The sequence below is a fragment of the Chiloscyllium plagiosum genome, unplaced genomic scaffold (genome assembly GCF_037043375.1).
Source record: "Chiloscyllium plagiosum isolate Xiang-an unplaced genomic scaffold, Cpla_swu_hap1 HiC_scaffold_1, whole genome shotgun sequence".
NCBI lineage: Eukaryota > Metazoa > Chordata > Chondrichthyes > Orectolobiformes > Hemiscylliidae > Chiloscyllium > Chiloscyllium plagiosum.
In genome coordinates this window covers 4,120,573-4,139,792 of record NW_028270139.1, presented here as the reverse complement: position 1 = coordinate 4,139,792, position 19,220 = coordinate 4,120,573, and the positions used below count along the sequence as shown (strand labels likewise).

The 19,220-nt window shown below is 41.7% G+C and overlaps 1 protein-coding gene and 1 long non-coding RNA gene across 5 annotated transcripts in view; one reads left to right on the top strand and one right to left on the bottom strand.

The window, feature by feature from the left end:
* fhip1aa (FHF complex subunit HOOK interacting protein 1Aa) overlaps positions 1 to 19,220 on the top strand; it is a 199,752-nt gene that overhangs the window by 94,876 nt on the left and 85,656 nt on the right. For all 4 annotated transcript variants that reach the window (XM_087973450.1, XM_043699695.2, XM_088000826.1 and 1 more), the window contains 2 exons: positions 6,614 to 6,842; positions 14,391 to 15,014. In XM_087973450.1, the coding sequence (XP_087829576.1) occupies positions 6,741 to 6,842; positions 14,391 to 15,014 (726 nt within the window). In that variant the 5' untranslated portion in view covers positions 6,614 to 6,740. The remainder of the gene's footprint in view (positions 1 to 6,613; positions 6,843 to 14,390; positions 15,015 to 19,220) is intronic.
* The window catches only part of LOC148152058 (uncharacterized), a 52,398-nt gene that overhangs the window by 31,684 nt on the left and 1,494 nt on the right, over positions 1 to 19,220 (bottom strand). The gene's annotated exons all lie outside the window — the stretch shown is intronic.

The following is a 19,220-nucleotide window of genomic DNA, read 5'->3' as shown; positions in this document are numbered from 1 at the left end:
AATCTCCTCCTCATCTCAGTGAGGTAAAAGTTGAAAATGGAAGTGAATTAATATTTGTCACATTTGAAACACGCTCCATTATTGTGAGATTCAAATTGTTGTGCATTTAAATTACATTACAATCCACTGGAGGGGAAGCTTTTTTAAAGAAGTGCTCTTGCATGTTTATCTACGTAGATCCTTTGCTTAATTGCAGCTGAAGGTGGGATCAGAACAGACTTAATCTTCCTTTTATCTTGGTGCTGGAAAGCTACAGTTCCAATTATTACGGTGTGAGAGTGATTAGACATTAGGATTGTGATTCCTGCACTGTGGCGCAAATTTGGATTTTGTGTGATGGGATACAATGAGCGATATATTGATTCAGCCAATTGGTATACTTCTCATTCTCCTTACAGCTGAGAAATGGTTGAATAAGCAATGTTTCATAATGAATGGATTTTGTCTCTTTTTTTGTTGTTCTTATGAGCTAATATACTGCAAACTAACTTTTGGTAATATTTAATTTGACACACATTTTAAGCAGAGATTTGAAGTATTTTTTCAAAAGCCTTGAAGGGAGAAGGGACTTCAATGAAGTTCCATTGCTTTCTCCTTCTCTGAATTGGAACGAATGCAACATTCACTGTGTGGTGAAGGAACACTGTCACAATAGAAAGAAAAAGCTTGAATTTACACAATGTCTTTCATAATACCACGAGTATTGATCACAAAAGAGCTCCAGATCCAATTAAGTACTTCCAAGTACATGTTTATGGTTTGTGTGTATAATGGTTCAATCGTTCTATTTTTGACTGTGGGTCTATTGACTGATCTAGTCTCGCTGTGCCTGCCAAGCTTGCTGCAGTGTGTGCTCAATGCAAAGTTCTGTAAAGAGCTGGAAACCAGAACAACCTCAGCATTATCATCTCCTGTCCTTGGGCATACACTTGAATAAAGTACATCAATGTTAAATGCACCTGCAGGTATACCTGTAAATGTCCCATACATAGTACTTGGACAGAGTATGGATTTAATGGACCAGGAAGTATGAAAACTTGTAAAAAGTGCTTTTGTTTTGACAAATTTATTTATAAATTGATGGAAGGTTATGCTTTATTGAAGTCCTTTATGAATTGAACAAGCTCTATTACATGCCAGTGAGCAGTAAAATTGCAAACTATTGAACTGTAAATTTCCTTTGCAATAAAATGCCTGTATGATTTATCATGCTTTACAAAATGAACCTGTTAAACCTGTGTATTCAAGAGGAAGTAATATTAATGTGTGGAGGCAACAAAACTGAGTGAAATTTTACAATAAAATTTGCTTTCAACAATATTAGTTGGTCATGCATGTAGCAAATTATTTATTTTGTGTTTCTCCTATTGATGGCTATGTACTGTTAGCAAGGAATGGAAAGCAATAGAGTTATCAAAAAATTAAACTTATTATTGATTACCTTGCTTGGTATCAGATGCAAACACTTTTATGTTAATTTTGTACAAGAAAAGAAGGAAGCCATTTTAAATTCTAGCCATTATTGCTGCAGATTTCTCTATCACAGAATCTGTAACATTGACCATACATATTAAAAAAGTCACATTCCTGGTATTATAGCTACTATACATTACATTTGAAAAACACCATTTATTGCAATGAAATGTCTTTTGGTGTTACACTCTGCTGTTGTAGTTGAGTAAATACTTACTAAAATTCTCGTCAATTGATGTTATCTTCTGGTGTCTGATGAGCATATGGAGCACAGGCTGCAGTAACAGAGGGGGTCAAAAAAACCAGGGCATGGGCCACAACTGTTAGATTCCACAGACTGAAAGCATTCCCTCTTGTAAAGCATTTGTTTTGGTTCCTGAAATATCTCCAAGCAGCAGGTGAAGTAAGTTGATTTGGCACTTGCTGTTCACTACAATTTTTGGTGTTTAATTTCTCGCAAGTCTAGTTTTATAAATTTAAAAAAAAATCTGTTCAACTTGAGCAACAGTTGGTGTCATTGTGGTGTTGTGGGTAAATCACCAAAAGTTACCTTTAATTTGGCTACTTATTCAGAAATCTCACGGACAATCAAGTACTGAAATGGTGATTTAAATTTTATTGTACATAGCAACCAAAATAAGATTCCTCAAGTAAGCATGTTAAGCCCTGCAACTCAGCTTGGCTGTTAGCTGGTTAATGGTTAAACTTGGCCATGATTCCACTCAGTGTTGGTCTCTGCATGTGTCCAGGGTTCAACCTTTAGCAGGACATCAAAGAACAGCACTGCACAAAGGGGGAATTTTAATGTTCATGCTTCAGGACTATGATATATTGATAATTTTTTAGATTCTTTCATCCAAAATATTGATTTATTCTCTTCGAGTCCTTGAGATTGCAGCTTGCTTCCTTATCAGAAATAGCTTCTTTATTCCTTGTTACGTTTGGCTTTAACCGTCTGTTTGAAGACACCGTTTTAATGCAGTTAACTCTTTAAGTTCTTCTGCAGGGCAAACATTGTCCTTTGTGGCAATAAAGCAAGCAGCTTTCCAAGCAGTTTTGTTTATGTAATCTCAACTCCATCCTTTCCATGGCGTGGCTAATTGCTTTCAATCTCAGTCTAACAGCTTGTCTTTTTGTTGCTTAACAGCTTCCTCCAGACAGTTATTGCTGCTGCTTTCTATGTTTATCTTTTGTTAGTTCATTCAATCCATGAACGGTTACTGAAGTTTATAATGGCACAGTGGTGTATCTGAAAGCTATGAGCTGTGTGGATTGCATGTTATCAGAAGTGGTCACCCTATCACTTAAAGATGTCAAGGCAGAGGGAGATGAGGTGTTTCCCACGTAACCAAGGAGGATCAGGCAGGTAGATAGTTCAAGGGGTCCCCTGAGTGATTACAACTGATGTACAGTTATTAAGAGAGCTGGAAGTGTTGGTTCATCTGGGTAGTGCATCCAGAGCTAAGCCTGTGGTAACATGGGAGGCTAAGCTGTGCAGGAGGGAAGACGAGGAATAAGATATTCACCTGCTGGAACATAGCTGACTGATAAAACAGGATAGAATCTCACTGGATTCGAGATTAGAATCAAGATTAGAGTGGTGCTGGAAAAGCACAGCAGGTCAGGCAGCATCCAAGGAGCAGAAAAATCCACGAGCAGGAAGGGACATTCCTGATTAAGGACTTTTGCCCAAAATGTCAATTTTCCTGCTCCTCTGACGCTGCCTGACGTACTATGCTTTTCCAGCACTACTCTAATCTTGACTCTAACCTCCAGCATCTGCAGAACCCACTTTCGCCTAGAATCGCACTGGAACCAGTTTCCATCCCAAAATGCAGCCAACTGTGGGCAATCCAGCTGCTGTCCTCTGACATGAGCTGAAATCCCAGAGCCTGAATTTCTTTTGAATTAATGCACTCACACTTAACTGTAGAACTTGCATGCCAAGGATACTTCTTATTCTAAACGTTGACATTGACGTTTTAAATTGGTTTACTATATCGTCTCGAAATTTGTAAAGTTCCATATAAAAATGGCAAATGTGTTATCGCAATTTTTTCTTCCCTTTCACAGGTACAGAGAAATTGACTTTCATCTTAAAAGAAGTCTCGAAATAAGTTTTAGTTTTGAAAATGGTCCTTATTTTTCTAAAATTATTTGGAGAAATGCTATTGGGCAAAAAGTGCTGAAACTGAAAGGAAGTTGTCAGTATTGTGGACTGAGTAGTGTTGATCCCTCTCCGGAATTTTGATGCTGAGAATTCTATACCTGGATAAAATCCAAATCCACCACCTCTAAAAGCTTGAAGGGAATCATTAAAAGGCTTAAACAACTCAGTGGAGAAATTGACTTGTTATTATAATGTGTTTATCTTTTTCTAAATATTAATTTTATTCAAGCTGTATTTTGCACAGTGCATTTTTTCTAGTTACTGAAGGGGAAGAGAAGTTACATTGAAATAAAGTTCATACCAGGTGGTCAGATTATGAAAGCAGGAGTTAGTTTTTTTTCCTTCATAGCAATGTGCCTGAGTGCCTTGCTGGACAATTTATGAATGGGCTATTCATCACTGCTGCACCCTGGAAATGGTTATTCTCTCATTACATATATTTACCCATCTCAACATCAGAAAATACTCCAAAAAGCTTTACTATACACCATTAACCAAAGAAATGTAAGTCCTGAAAAGAATTAAATACTGTATGCATTAGGCAGTATCAGAAACTTTGAAAGAAAACTCGCATTTATTTTGCACTTTTCACATACTCTATGGTTTAAGTTCCTTATAGGCAATTCATAACTTCAGGTGTTGTGTTTTGGTCTTAAACCTGACAACTTGATTGTTGTAAGCTAATGCCTATGTAGGATATTGAGACCTTTGTCGGTGGAGCTCATCAGTTGGCTCATGCAACAACATACAACCCTTGCTTATCAAATAAGGTCCCCTGTACCATTCCCATGACCGAGATCAGGGTCAAAAAGAGTGTTGCTGGAAAAGCACAGCAGGTCAGGCAGCATCCGAGGAGCAGGAGAGTCGACGTTTCGGGCCTAAGCCCTCACTTTCTCCACGAGTGAGATCAGCTAACCTTCCACGCGCCTAGCCGGCCCCATGTTCTCTCTCCTACCTTTGTGCTTCCACTACTCGCTAGTGAAAGTCATGGAGCCATCAGAAAAGATTCAGATGCTAACCTGTTTGCTGTGAGTTTCCTACGCTGAATTTTAGACCCATCAAACTCTTGACTAAAGGGTTAGATTTGGCATTAGGCCTGCCTCTGAGGGAGTAATAAGGCCAGCAAAGACAACAGAAGGTAAAGTTAGCACTTCAAGTGTTAGTGATTTTTTTGCCTGCTGTGGTCAATCCCACATTCAGATGGCTCCAAACTGTTCAGATTGAAAATGCTGCCCAGATCAGTACAGGGGGCTGTGTCCTGAACTTCACTTTTTAAAAAATTTCTATTTTTCTTTGAGTTTATTAGGCATAGCACAGGTTTAGCACTTCCATCCCTGAAGGACAGATGTAGGAAGCATGAATAATCATTGCAGTGAAGCAAAATGATGGGACAAAGTATGTGTTGTTCAGCTGTAGAAATTGTACCCAGTAAAATGTTGCGATATCAGAATTTGAGATGGAGCAAATGGTAGAGACAGCAGCTTTGGTTCCTGCTCAGATTAGCTGACCTGTCCCCCTGTTGTGTGTGCGTGTGTCTGTGTGTGGTGACATTGGGTGAGGGATAACATTGACTTTGACTGTCTCGTACTATTAAAGAACCAGCTGGTACTCACAGACTACCTGGCTCACATCAACTAAATCCTGCAGTTCTTCCCTCCCACCCGTCCCCCTTTCCTGCAGCTCAAGGGAGCTTGGCTTGACCATCAACAAGCTATTTCTCACCTGCTGTGCTCTCATTCTGCCCCTTAATCGCTCCCACCCAATGTGTCCCCATGTGCTCGTACCCTCCCACCCCATCACACCAGTGTCCCTACCCCACCCTAGCCACTTTGCCCCTGCCTCCTGTTGGTGAGCTATTGGTCTTCCCCACTGCTCACCATCTTTCCCCCCACCCCTCTACCATCGTTCTGGGTTTTAGGTGTAGGTCATTCTGCTATAATGTGCTTTTCGTTAAAGAGAATTTGCTATAATGCAATTGGCGAATTGGGGACGCTGTTTCTAAAGCGCGAACTTCTAAAATGTGTGTTGGCTGTAACACGATTACAGTGCCAACACTTTAAGCACTGTTTCTAGAGCACAATCTTTCTATAACATGGGTTTACACAAGAACGCAACCATCATGTTATAGAAGAACTACATATGGTGCCACTCAATTGTACCTGATTATCTTCGGATCTCTTTTGTACATCTGTGTGTTAAGTGACCTCAGGCTGCCCCCATCTCAGTGGGTGAATGTAGAAATTGGTGCCAATTGCACCCATCTGACCAAGTTGAGATTTGCCCTGATTTCCAGATGCCCTAATTGACGAGAGATTATACGTTCAACTTTATTTTCAGTCAGCTCTGACCAAACTGAATAATGAATTTGTGACATGGAGCAAGGCCAGTGAGGCTTTGAGTGGCCAGGGGCAATATTATAAAAGGTGCTACATAAATTCCCTTCAGCATTAGTTTGGAGACAACAGGATAAGTAACATTTAACCCTGTGGAAACTTTTATAGTGATTAAAACTCTCTACAGAGCTTAAATTACTTGTTTTCTAATAAGCATTTTCGGGTAAAGTAGAGTAGATTTTATTTGTCATTTCTACCGTACAAAACTGATACATTAAAAAAAAACGAGACAGCGTTCCTCCAGGACTGACGTGCTACATGGCCAGCACAAACTACACGATCAGACAAAGGGTGGCATAAGAAGTGCAAAACACACAAATTACAGTGTAATGAAAGAATGATAATTAATAGACATCGTTCCAGAAGCAACTCGAAGTCATGCAAAGAATTTGAGGTGGAACAGATTCTGGTCACACAGTGTCAAGGAGCCTAATGGCTTGGGGGCAGAAACAATGAAAGCATAAAAACCATAACCAAGGGCTCCATGTAAACTAATGGGGTGCATATCTGTTCAGTAAGTGGGTTTGACAGTGTTCTTATCAGTATATTTTATCTACATATTTTAACTTTTTTTTAGGTTACAAAACGATAACTAGGCAGCCTTTGTCCAGTATGGTGACTGAAGCAGTGGGATTGCAGAAAGGGACGGGATATTTTCTGCTAACACATTTCTGATATGGTCTGAAAGAGATTCAACGAGCAACATGGCTTCAACTGCCGTCAACAAAGGGAGCCAACAGTTCCCGAGTCTCTCGGGCGTGGACTCTGAAACCTGCACCATTGTGTTTAAAAACCACTGGGCCCAGGTAAGTCTGCTTTGTAAGACCACCAAACGAAATAACATTTAGATAGGAAGGAAAGGTGCCATTGGACATGCATTGGATGCATTAATAACTTAGGTTTCAGGTTATGGGGGGACTCGCTGCAATGACAGGGTTCTGTCTGGAGTACAGGGTTCCCCCATGTCACAGGTGGTGTTCTCACTGTGCTATTTGACCCTGGCAGGTTCTGCTCTGGATGTCAGCTGATTAGCTTCCAGTCAGGCAGAGAGCACACCAGATGGCCTGTGTGATAGAATCATACAGCACAGAAGAGGCCCTTCACCCCTTTGACTCTGTACTACCCTATCCATACTAATCATACATTCTAACATTTTGCCCATCATCTTGAAGATTTTAACATTTCCATGTACTTTTAAAAGTTTGAGCCTTCCTGCCCCTCCTACCCCCTCAGTAATTGTATTCCAGATTCCCACCATCTTTTGGGTGAAAATAGTTTTTCCTCATGTTTTCTGTTAATCCCCAGCTCTTCACCCTAAGATTATGCCCCTTCCTTATTGACCCTTCAACTGAGGGGAACAGCAGCTTCCTCTCTACCATGTTTATGCCATTCATAATTTTGTATTCCTATCAATCAGGTCCCCCTCTGTTCTGAAGAAAATAACCTGAGCCTATCCAGCCTCATAGTGAAGATGCTGCATCCCTGGTGAAACTCCTCTCCAGTGCAGTCCTGTCCTTCCTGTGAGGTGGTGACCAGAATTACACACAGTACTCCAGTTGTGGCCTAACCAGTTTTGTCCATCTCCAGCATGAACTCCCTGCTCTTATAATCTATGCTACGACTGATGAGGGGATGTGTCCCTTATGCCGCCATAGCTACCCTATTAACCTGTCCTGCCACCATCAGGGATCTGTCGACAAGCACCCCAAGGTCCTCAAGCTTCCTAATGTCCTGCCATTCATTGAGTACTCCCTTGTCTTGTTACTTCTTCCAGGTGCATCACCTCATACACCTTTCAGGATTAAATGCCATCTGCCACTGACCTGCTAATGTCTTCAACCTGGCTATGCCTTCCTATAACCCAAGACCTCGTGGGCGGCACGGTGGCACAGTGGTTAGCACTGCTGCCTCACAGCGCCAGAGACCCGGGTTCAATTCCCGCCTCAGGTGACTGACTGTGTGGAGTTTGCACGTTCTCCCCGTGTCTGTGTGGGTTTCCTCCGGGTGCTCCGGTTTCCTCCCACAGTCACAAAGATGTGCAGGGTCAGGTGAATTGGCCATACTAAATTGCCCGTAGTGTTAGGTAAAGGGTAAATGTAGGGGTATGGGTGGGTTTCGCTTCGGCGGATCGGTGTGGACTTGTTGGGCCAAAGGGCCTGTTTCTACACTGTAATCTAATCTAATCTAATCTAAAAAAAAAACCTTTTTCCTCACTGTTAATCACTCGGCCAATCATTGTGTCATCTGCAAACTCATCATGCCACCCACATTTTCATCTATATTGTTTATATATCTCATGGCAAATAAGGGACCCAGTACTGGTCCCTAATGTACACCGACCTCCAGTCACACAACAGCCTTCTACCACCATCCTCTGTCTTCTACTCCTCAATTAATTTTGGTTCCTGATCCCCCATCCACCAGTTTGAACATGTTCTCACGTTGAGCAACTTTACACCTATTTAGGGGTGGCACAGTGGTTAGCACTGCTACCTCACAGCGCCAGGGACCTTGGTTTGATTCCCACCTTGGGCGGCTGTCTATGTGGAGTTTGCACATTCTCCCTGTGTCTGTGTGGGTTTCCTCCGGGTGCTCCGATTTCCTCCCACAGTCCAAAGATGTGCAGATCAGATGGATTAGCCATGCTAAATTGCCCACAGTGTGGGTTATTAGTCAGGGTAAATATAGGGTAGGGGAAAGGGTCTGGGTGGGTTACTGTGCGGAGGGTCGGTGTGGACTTGTTGGGCCAAAGGGCCTGTTTCCCCACTGTAGAGATTCACCCAGATACATCGTGCCCCTCTGGATGCCCATTTGGGTCTTGCCTACATCTGCCACTGTCTGAGAAGTGATGAACATTCTTTGTTCCAGTTCTAGGATTCTAGTATATTATTGGGCGGCACGGTGGCACAGTGGTTAGCACTGCTGCCTCACAGCGCCAGGGACCCGGGTTCAATTCCCGCCTCAGGCAACTGACTGTGGAGTTTGCACGTTCTCCCCGTGTCTGCGTGGGTTTCCTCCGGGTGCTCCGGTTTCCTCCCACAATCCAAAAATGTGCAGGCTAGGTGAATTGGCCATGGCAAATTACCCATAGTGTTAGGTGAAGGGGTAAATGTAGGGGAATGGGTCTGTGTGGATTGCTCTTCAGAGGGTTGGTGTGGACTTGTTGGGCCGAAGGGCCTGTTTCCACACTGTAGGGAATCTAATCTAATCTAATATTCTGTTCACCAAACAATTTAATGTCAAATTTGACCTGCATTGAATTTCTGACAATATGTTCATACCCTCACTGAGACCACCTGTTTCCACCCATGTAACCTTGTCTATATCAGCTCAGCTGTTGCTGAAACCCATGTTCATGTCCTTGTTCCCTCTGGACCTAACTATTTAATTTTATTCCTGGCTAGAATCCCACATTCTACTCTCTGTAAACTATCCAAACCCTATGTGTTTACTTGCACCACGTTCTAGCCACCCATTGGCTGCTGGACAAGCACGGTGTTGCTTTTTAAAAATTCTCACCCTTGCTTTAACTCTCTCCAAGGCCTCATCCCTCCCTATGTCTTTAAATTACTCCACTCTCTCAAACCTCAGGACTTTACACTCCTCAAATTGGGACCTTTTGCACATCCTGGGCTTTCGTTGCTGGCTGTGCCTTTAAATATCAATGCCTCGTGCTCTGAAGGTCTCTCTCATTTCCCTGCTTTTTTACCTCTGCCCCTTTGAGGAATTCCTTAAATTTGTTAAAACCTATCTGTCCACACAAAGAGTGTCTCATCCACAAATGGCAGTGGATGCTGGATGACTGGTTAATTTTCTAAAGGTAGACAAATGCTTGTTAAGCAAAGTTGTTAAGGGATTTGGGCTAAAGACATGGAGCTAGGCTACAGATCAGCCATGATCTCATTGAGTTGAACAGGCTAGAGAGGATGAATGAGGTGAAAGTGAGGACTGCAGCTGCTGGAGATCAGAATCAAGATTAGAGTGGTGCTGGAAAAGCACAGCAGGTCAGGCAGCATCAGAGGAGCAGAACATCGATGTTTCAGGCAAAAGCCCTTCAAAAATTCCTCCTATGTTCCTGTGTTTGATCATTTGTAGTCTAAGATCCCCTTATTTGTCAAGTTTTGTTTCATGAAGCTCCTGTGGGATATTTTAGTACTTTAAGATGCTCTCTAAATGCATCCTTTTGTAGAAATGTTTGCTTTGCTTTGGACAATATTCTTAATGTTATCTATCTTATTCTGCCAAAATGCTTGCTATCAAAGTTGCTGTTTTATTAAGTTATTTCTGTCGTGGCACTGCTGTTTGTTTTAAACATCCTTGTAAAGTTTGTGGAAAGCCATGATAACAGCAGGTTCTCATTCAGAAACAAATTAAAATAACTAGGGAGTTTTGACAAGTCTTTCGGGTGTTTTCTATAAATAACCCAAGAGCAGAGAAGCTCACTAAAAATTAATGTGACTTTAGCAGATGATGTTGATAATTTATCCCATTCTCTTGGCCCTGAAATTTTGTGTAAAGCCTGATTCTCCTGTCCATTGGTGTTTAGGTGCTCCTTAAAGCTATGACATTTCACCTTATGCTTAAATGAGGCTTTTACTCATTGTGGGTAATTTTTTAACTGTTACTATAATAATAATTATTTGTTAGCAGTCCTGCATTGGTGAAGAAACAGTAGTATGAGCTAAACAAGTTGCTTGCCATAAGAATTCCAAATAGGAATATGTGTTTTTCTAAATCTTGGGTTGAGTCATAAATATGTCGGGGGATGGGGGGGGGAAGAACTCAACAAAATGCAGATGCTGGGGCTCTGAAAAAATAACAGGAAATCCTGCAAGCACTCAGCAAGTTTAGCTGAACCTGCAGAAAAAACAGACCAGCTATTCGTTCAAATAGTATAACAGTTAGTGATGTACACCAGAGCCAAGGAAGGGTCCACATTCCACATGTGAATTAAGGATTCATCTGTTCTCTCTGCAGATGTTGCCTAAGCTGCTGAGTCTTTCAAGTATTTTTGGTTTTGATTTTTAAATGTGCTCACTTTAGATGGTATAAGATTAACTGGGTTCCATTTGTGTGGATATATATTTTTAATCCATGTGGCATTGATTAAAGTTTAGTCCATATGAAGGTGCTGGTCATGATGTTCCAAAACTCTCTAGCTTCCCGGGCAGACAGACTGACTGACTCAGTGAGCAAATGTAACTATTGAAGAAAAGTGAAAGGCAGATAATGCAGGGAACTTGAGGCCAATTGGGCTTGCATTGTTGTCTGGGGAATAATTGTAATCTTTTTTATTCAGATAATTTTGTTGATATATTTGGAAAGCCACTGGATGATTAGACAGAGTTTTACAAAATACATTATGTTCGACAAATTTTTTTTTCCCCAAGTATTACTAGTCGGCAAAGGGGAGCCAATGGATGTGGATTTTCAAAAAACATTGGATTAGATGCCATGTGAAGATTGAATATGCAAGGTTAGGATTCGTGGGACTGGGAGTAATCTAGTCACACTGTTGGAAAATGACTTAACAGACAATTGGCAGTGAGGAGCATGACATTTTTGATAGGCCATGACCAGTAGAGTGCCACAAGGATCAGTGTTGGGCCCTCAGCTACTTCCAGTCTATATTAGTGACTTAGACACCACGATGAAGAGTAATCTATCCAGGTTTGCTGCTGATACAAAGCTAGGTGGGAATTTGAGCTGTGAGAGACACAGCTGCAACGCAGATATAAACAAGTTAGTGGAAACAAGGTGAAAGATAGGAGTATAATGTAGGGAAATGTAAGATTCTTCTCTTGGTTATGCAAATAAAAATGCAAAAAAAAATTTCAAAGACATGAAGCTTTCACATGTTTATATTCAACAAAGCGTGCATCAATTTTTACAAGGGATACTGAAATTAGAATATAATTACAGCTTGAAAAAAGCATGTTGGCTTTTTCTTCAAGGGACTTGGGTACCAGAACAAAGAGGTCTTACAGTACTGTAATAGGTAGGGATTTAGTGAGCATTATGCACCATTCAGGTATCCGTATTGAAGAAAGTTGTACTTGCTATGGAGAACGTACAGTGAAGATTCACAAGGTTGGTTCCTGAGTGTTAACCAATGGTCAGCAGCTGAGTAAATTGCATCTAAACTCTCTGGAGTTTCAAAGTATTGTAATACGTACACACGCTCCTGAAGGCTTGACAGAGTAGGCACAAAGAGATTGCTTGCCCTGCCCAGGGAATCCTGAACAAGGGGACACAGTCTCAGGATATGGGGTCCATCATTTAGGAAATTTCTTATGAATCTTTGGAATTCTTTGCCCCAGCGTCTTCATAGTTGTTATTTTCAAGACTTGAACAGATGTATTTTTTTTAGTATTGTCAGGGAGTCAAGGGAAATGGGGAGTGGGCAAGGAAGTAAAGTTGAGGCGAAAGATCAGCCATGGCGATATTGAGAAGGAGCGAGACCTTTTATAGTCAACTACTGCTGACGTTCCTTTTGTTTTAATGATGGATTTAACTCAACAGCACAAAGCCTTGATTACTATACTAAATGATTCATAAAACCTGAAGTATATATCAATCCTGTAGAGACTCGAATCGTAGAACCCCTACAGTGTGGAAAGAGGCCATTCAGCCCATCAAGTTGGCACCAATTCTCCAAAGAGCATCTGCCCAAACCCAGTCCCCCTACCCCATCTCCATAACCCTTCATATTGTCATGGCTAACCCACACATCCCTGGACACTACAAAGTAATTTAGCATGGCCAATCCACCTAAACTGCGCATCTTTGGACTGTGGGAGGAAACCAGAGCACCCGGAGGAAACCCATGCAGACACGGGGAGAATGAGCAACTCTACACAGTCACCTGTGGCTGGAATTGAACCCGGCTCCCTGGTGCTGTGAGGCATCAGTGCTAACCACTGAGCCACCACGTCACCAAATTAATTGTTTCTTTGGATGAAGGGTAGTCCATGCATTCTTGGGCTTTAATTTGGTAATACACTAGCTATCACTTAAAATCATACGTATGTGCTCGATTATCCTTAATTAAGGAACTTTACTTGATCCGGGAAGCTAATTCACTGTTTAGAAGAGATGAATTCTCCAGTTCGTGTTTCATGACAAAGTTGAGTTCTATTTTCAGTGTGTGAGCACTGCTGACTAAACCAGCATTTAGTGACTTGAGAACAGTATTGTTGATGTCCTGTCCACAGAAGCTAACTTTCTAGAAGATAGCATTATTTTTCAATTTCAATTCACAGGCTTTTTGAAGGCTGTTTTCTAAAGAGGGGTGGAAGTGTGAAGAACGTGCTGTCTTTCCCAGCACCAATGAAATTCCCTCCCAGTTGCTCTGTAATCAATGTTTTGTGATCTGGTTTTCTTTACCTAAACTTCCCATCCATATTTCAAAACAGACGTGTTAGACAGGATGGTTTTCCAGGTGCTTTGTCACATTTATCCAGTACATCATTGAGGTAAAAATCACACAACACCAGGTTATAATCCAACAGGTTTAATTGGCAGCACACTAGCTTTCAGACAACTACCTGATGAAGGAGCGACCCTCCGAAAGCTAGTGTGTTTCCAATTAAACCTGTTGGACTATAACCTGGTGTTGTGTGATTTTTAACTTTGTACACCCCAGTCCAACACCGGCATCTCCAAATCATCAGTGAGGTATGTGGTCAGGGTGGTGTTGAGTTTGACTCCCTTTACTGGGCCCAGTTTGTTGATCGCATCTGGTTTACTTTCACGTACTGCAGATAATGTAAGTGCCACTGAGAATAGAGGAGAAAATCCAGTCAGGAGTCTGCTTGTTATCACTCCGGGAAGTGTTGGCCTGAGGCTATTATCACTAAGCTATTAATCTAGAGACCCCAGCAATGTTCTGGGCACTTGGGTTCGACTCTTGCTATGGCAGATGGTGGAATTTGAATTCAATAAAAATCTGGAGTTAAGAGTCTAATGACGACTGTTGTCAATTGTTTAAAATATCCATCTGGTTCACTGATGTCTTTTAGGAAAGGTAACAGCAATTCTTCCCAATCTGCCCTATGTATGACTCTAGATCCATAGATTGACCCTTACCTGCCCTCCAAGCACACTCATCCCATGAATGATTTTTAAAAAAAATGCACAATGATTAATTCAACCCAATCTGCCCTCATCCAGTGATATTTTATATTCACTTCCCAATACAGAGATTATTGGACAGCAACATTACCTGCAGCCTTCACTATCCCAAGGATGCTGATGCTCATCTTAGTTCTGAGGGGAGGCCTTAACTTGTATAGCTGCAGATTACTCTTTGGTGATGTGAATAATGTCAACAAATGTTATTTATTCGTGCACAGGTGGTGAAGATCTTAGAGAGGTATGACCCACTGAAAACCTCCAGTGCCAGACACGGGAGTATCCCTCCCGATGAAGCTAGCGCCGTTCAGAATTATGTTGAGCACATGATCTTTCTGCTGATTGAGGAGCGAGTTGAAGATGCTTCCATGGGTCCCATCCTCGAGTTTGTGGTGACAGAAAATGTCATGGAGAAACTTTTCCTGTGGAGTCTTCGAAGGGAGTTCACAGACGAAATGAAAATCGAGCAGATAAAAATCTATGAAATGTTGGTCACACAATGCCATCAGCCTTTGCTGCACCACAAGCCAATCTTGCGGCCTTTAATGATGATGTTAAGTGTGTGCTCTGGGACTACTGCGCCCAAGGTGGAAACTGAACTGGTCTTACTCCTCAATCAGCTCTGTTCCATCCTGGCTAAGGACCCTTCTACCTTGGAGCTCTTTTTCCACACGAGTGAAGACCAGGGAGCAACAAACTTTCTCATTTTCTCCTTACTGATTCCCTTCATTCACCGAGAGGGGGTAGTGGGACAGCAGGCTCGAGATGCTTTGCTGTTTATCATGTCCATGTCGGGTGAACATGATGTGGCAAAACACATTGTGGAAAATACATACTTCTGTCCGGTAAGAGTTTCAGCATTTAATGCTAGTAATTGTGGCTCCTTTGTAATTGGAGGAAACCGATCACTGTTATTATGTGCGTTGTTGTTGTGGCAGTATCGAACATGAATATTGTTGAAAATGGTACATTTTGTTAAGTTTTTCATCTTGTATTTGTTAGGACAATTTGCAAGACTACCAATAAAAAGGAAAAGCAGCATTTATTGTGTATAAGAAGAGAGCTGATTGGTTAATGTGTTGCCATAGCTAGTGTACCAGTTAAATAATGATTGATAGTTAAGTACTAAGTTTTGATCAAATTTTAAACCAGACAAGTTGACTCTGGTCAAGGCATTGTCCTAAGAATAGACCAGACAATGGTTGTTGCAGTAAAGGGCCGGGTCTTATGGATTAATGTACGTAACTTCTAGTATAGGCTGAACTGCAATACTGATTGATAATGATCAATCAATTGTCAGCATAATTCTTAACGCAATCAAGATTATGCAGCATGTGCTGTCCAATCATGTAATCATATCAAATCTTCAACAGTCTGTTGTGAATTTTGCAACCACGGGTACGGGAAGTACTTTGTTGTAAAGAACTAAAAGAAGATGCTGTTTGATATGATCTACCCGTCTTTGGGACGTACAGTCAGAATTAGAATTAGAATCCCTACAGTGTGGAAACACGCCCTTCAGCCCAACAAGTCCACACCAACCCTCTGAAGAGTATCCCACCCAAATCCATTCCCCATTACTCTATATTTACCACCTGACTCATGCATCTAACCTACATATCCCTGAACACTACAGGCAATTTAGCTTGGTCAGTTCACCTAACCTGCACATCTTTGGACTGTGGGAGGAAACCGGAGCACCCGGAGGAAACCCACGCAGACACAGGGACAATGTACAAACTCCACACAGACAATCACTTAAAGCTGGAATCGAACCCGGGTCCCTGGCGCTGTGAGGCAGCAGTGCTAGCCACCGTGCCACCCCACATTACTGGCACTGAAATTCATATCCCATATTAATCACTTGTGTGATAGATGGATATCTGTTGCTTGGACGGCAGTATCCAGTTAGGGACGAATGCCACTTGTGTTGCTACTGCATTGTATTGTGAAATGGTGGCTCAGTGGTTAGCACTACTGCCTCACAGCTACAGGGTCCTGGGTTTAATTCCCACCTCTCTGTGTGGAGTTTGCACATTCTCCCTGTGTCTGTGTGGGTTTCTTCCGGGTGCTCCGGTTTCCTCCCACAATCCAAAGATGTGCAGGTTATTTGATTTGGCCATGCTAAATTGTCCACAGTGTTAGGTGCATTAGTCAGGGGTAAATATAGGGTAGGGGAATGGGTCTGGGTGGGTTTCTCTTCAGAGGGGTAGTGTGGCCTGTTTCCACACTGTAGAGAATCTAATCTAATCTAATCCAGCCTCACCTGTTGCTTAAATATTTGAGATACTTTCCACTTTTGGGGTAATCTGAGGTCGATTGTGCAGGACTAGGGGTCCTGGCCTTTGAATGGCACTAAGCCCATTTATGAGCTTGTGTGTTATGCAATGGAAAATATTGGATCAGGATAATTATTGTCTCATCTAGCATGGATGCTTGCTTTCCTCTTACTCTGGTATTTCTTGCAAATTTTCCTAATAAATTCAAGCTTCTAAATGTATCTTTTCAGTGACATGCAAATTGCGTAAGAATGATAAGATCTGAAGAAACTGTGTGGTTAGTAATTCCTGTTCTGTAATTCAGTAAGCTTCCACTTCAGCTGTTTGTTGTGTTTTATGAGGACCAGCTCTCTTGACCCCCTCGGTCACCTCTTGAGTGGTTCGGTTGCTTTGCCTGATTGAGCACAAGTTGCCTCCGCTTCTACATTGACACTTTTTGGCCAATCTGTGCTCATGTATTTTCTCCTTTAGCTCAGCCCCTGTGAAGGAGCCTGCAATATTTTGTTACGTTACGATCACTATACAAACAGAAGGAATTGTTATACAATTATGGGATCTGTCACTACTTGGATGTGCCATCTAATCAACTACACAGCTTTATTGTATTTGAGGTGAATTCCATCCATGAACTGGCTTTTTTCCATGAGAGTAAACATATCCTGGTTTACACAGTACCTCTGGCATGTTCAGCAGTGCAAGGCAACGGCTTATATAAAGGACTGCAGACTTACAATTAACCGTATTGCTCTCAGTGCTGAGGGATTCTAGTTGCAAATAGAGTGACACACAATATCTGAAGAAGATTGTCAAAGCACATCTTCAGTAAATCTTATATTTGCTCACAACCAAATGTCACTGTATCTATTCATGAATAATGCGAATACAATGAGCATTCTATACAACCAATAGTTATATTGCTATTTAATTAGCAATATACCTGAGAACACATTTATGAATTCACTTTGTGTGCGTGAAGTTCTGGACTGAAAGCACAAATTTCTTCTCAGATTGTGGTTTATCTTTGAAATTCAGTACTCCCTAGAGCAGTGAATGCTGGATCATTGGGTCAATAGGTCAGTTCAAGGCTATCTTAGGCAGATGTCTGACCCAAAAGGAAGTCCAAGGTTATGAGAAACAGGTAGGAAAGCAGAGTTAGGGACATACTCAGATCAGGTTTGATTATTGAATAGCAGAACAGGCTAAAGGGGCTGAATGGCCTCCTCTTGTTTTATTTGTTCTTCTTCATAGAATCTCTTCAGTGCAGAAGTGGGCCATTCAGCCCATCAAATCCGCACCAATCCTCCGAAAAGCATCCCACCAAGACCTGTCGCCCTGTTTCCCCCCTCAGTCGAAGCAAAATGCTCAGAGAGACAGTGTAGTTTTACCTCCTTCATCTTTATTCCGGGCCCTGGGGGGATAGAGAATGATCGCTCATGTGCACAGGGACATGAGTTCACGGTCTTCTATAGAACAGCAGTTTCTCAATTAACTATATAGTCATTTTATGGGGAGGAGCATCCAGATAAGGCAACATACATATTGAATGGGTGACTGTTAAAATTAACGAGTGTCAATAGTAAAGATAAAGCTGACTGCTGTTACACAATGAATAACTGGCTTCATATAATGAATACTTTTCCCCTTGTTAACTGCCTTTACATACTGAATGCTTCTTCATCTTGTTAAATGGCTCTACATAATGAATGCTTTTCCACCTTGTTAAGCCAGCACCCCATTGTTAACAGTAAGTTCTTATCTAAGGTGAGTCATGCTCAGTTGAACCTCTTGTTTCACAAAACACAGAACTTAACTCTTTCCCTGCCTGCTTATACCCTATACACATTCTCATTCCCTCCTTTTATCATTTCATGATAACCACCGAGATGGCACTATCAGCTTTTATGAGACTCTGAAAGCCAGTATTTAAACAAGTTATTGACACACAGAATACAATGATTATAACAACAAAAATTACTGGTCTGTTCCAATACATAGAGTTTGAAGAATCCTCCCATGTGGAAAAATTTCACCAGTAAAGTTCTTAAATCCACGGTCCTTAGTGACCACTCCACCCCCTCCAGGTTGAGTGGAAATGAGCCAGTTCTCCAAAATCTCCTTCAGTAAAGTCCAACCTGAAAACAAAATCCAGTCTGCCCTTCCTATCACTGCATGGAGAAATCTGCATTCTTGGATAAGGGCAGTTAAATACTTAAAGCTGATGAGACTTCCATCCTTGCGGAGATGCTTCAGATGGAGGATACCAGCGCATCGGAGTGTGCAGTACAGCAGCAGGCTTGGTGAACGCTGCATTCTACGCTGTGTCTGCTCCTGCCCTGCTGTTAAATCTAACAAAGCCATATCCCTTAAGTGATCGAAAGACAAGGTAAAGCTCACGTGGTTTAATGTCCACAGGAAGGTCACTGACAAACCGCATACAGACCTCCTCTTCACTGTTGTTAGCTTCTTGACTTTTCATGCTCATGACTGGGGAGCTGATTGGATCCGTTGGATCAGCTTGTGGTCCAAAGGCATGCTTTACCTGTGAATGGAGAAACTCGAGAGATGATGTTAGCTGCTGAAAGTATCTCAGCATTTCCTCTCTCTTGTTCCTTCCTTGTCAAGGTGGGTATCAGGACGAAGACTGTCCCATATTTAACTACACTAAACTGTGGCTGCCTAATCCAACATTCTTTGAATTATTGAGTCTGTTACTCTGTTCACTACTTATGACATTATCAAGTTTTTATACAATCTAAATTGTATTGCTTAAAC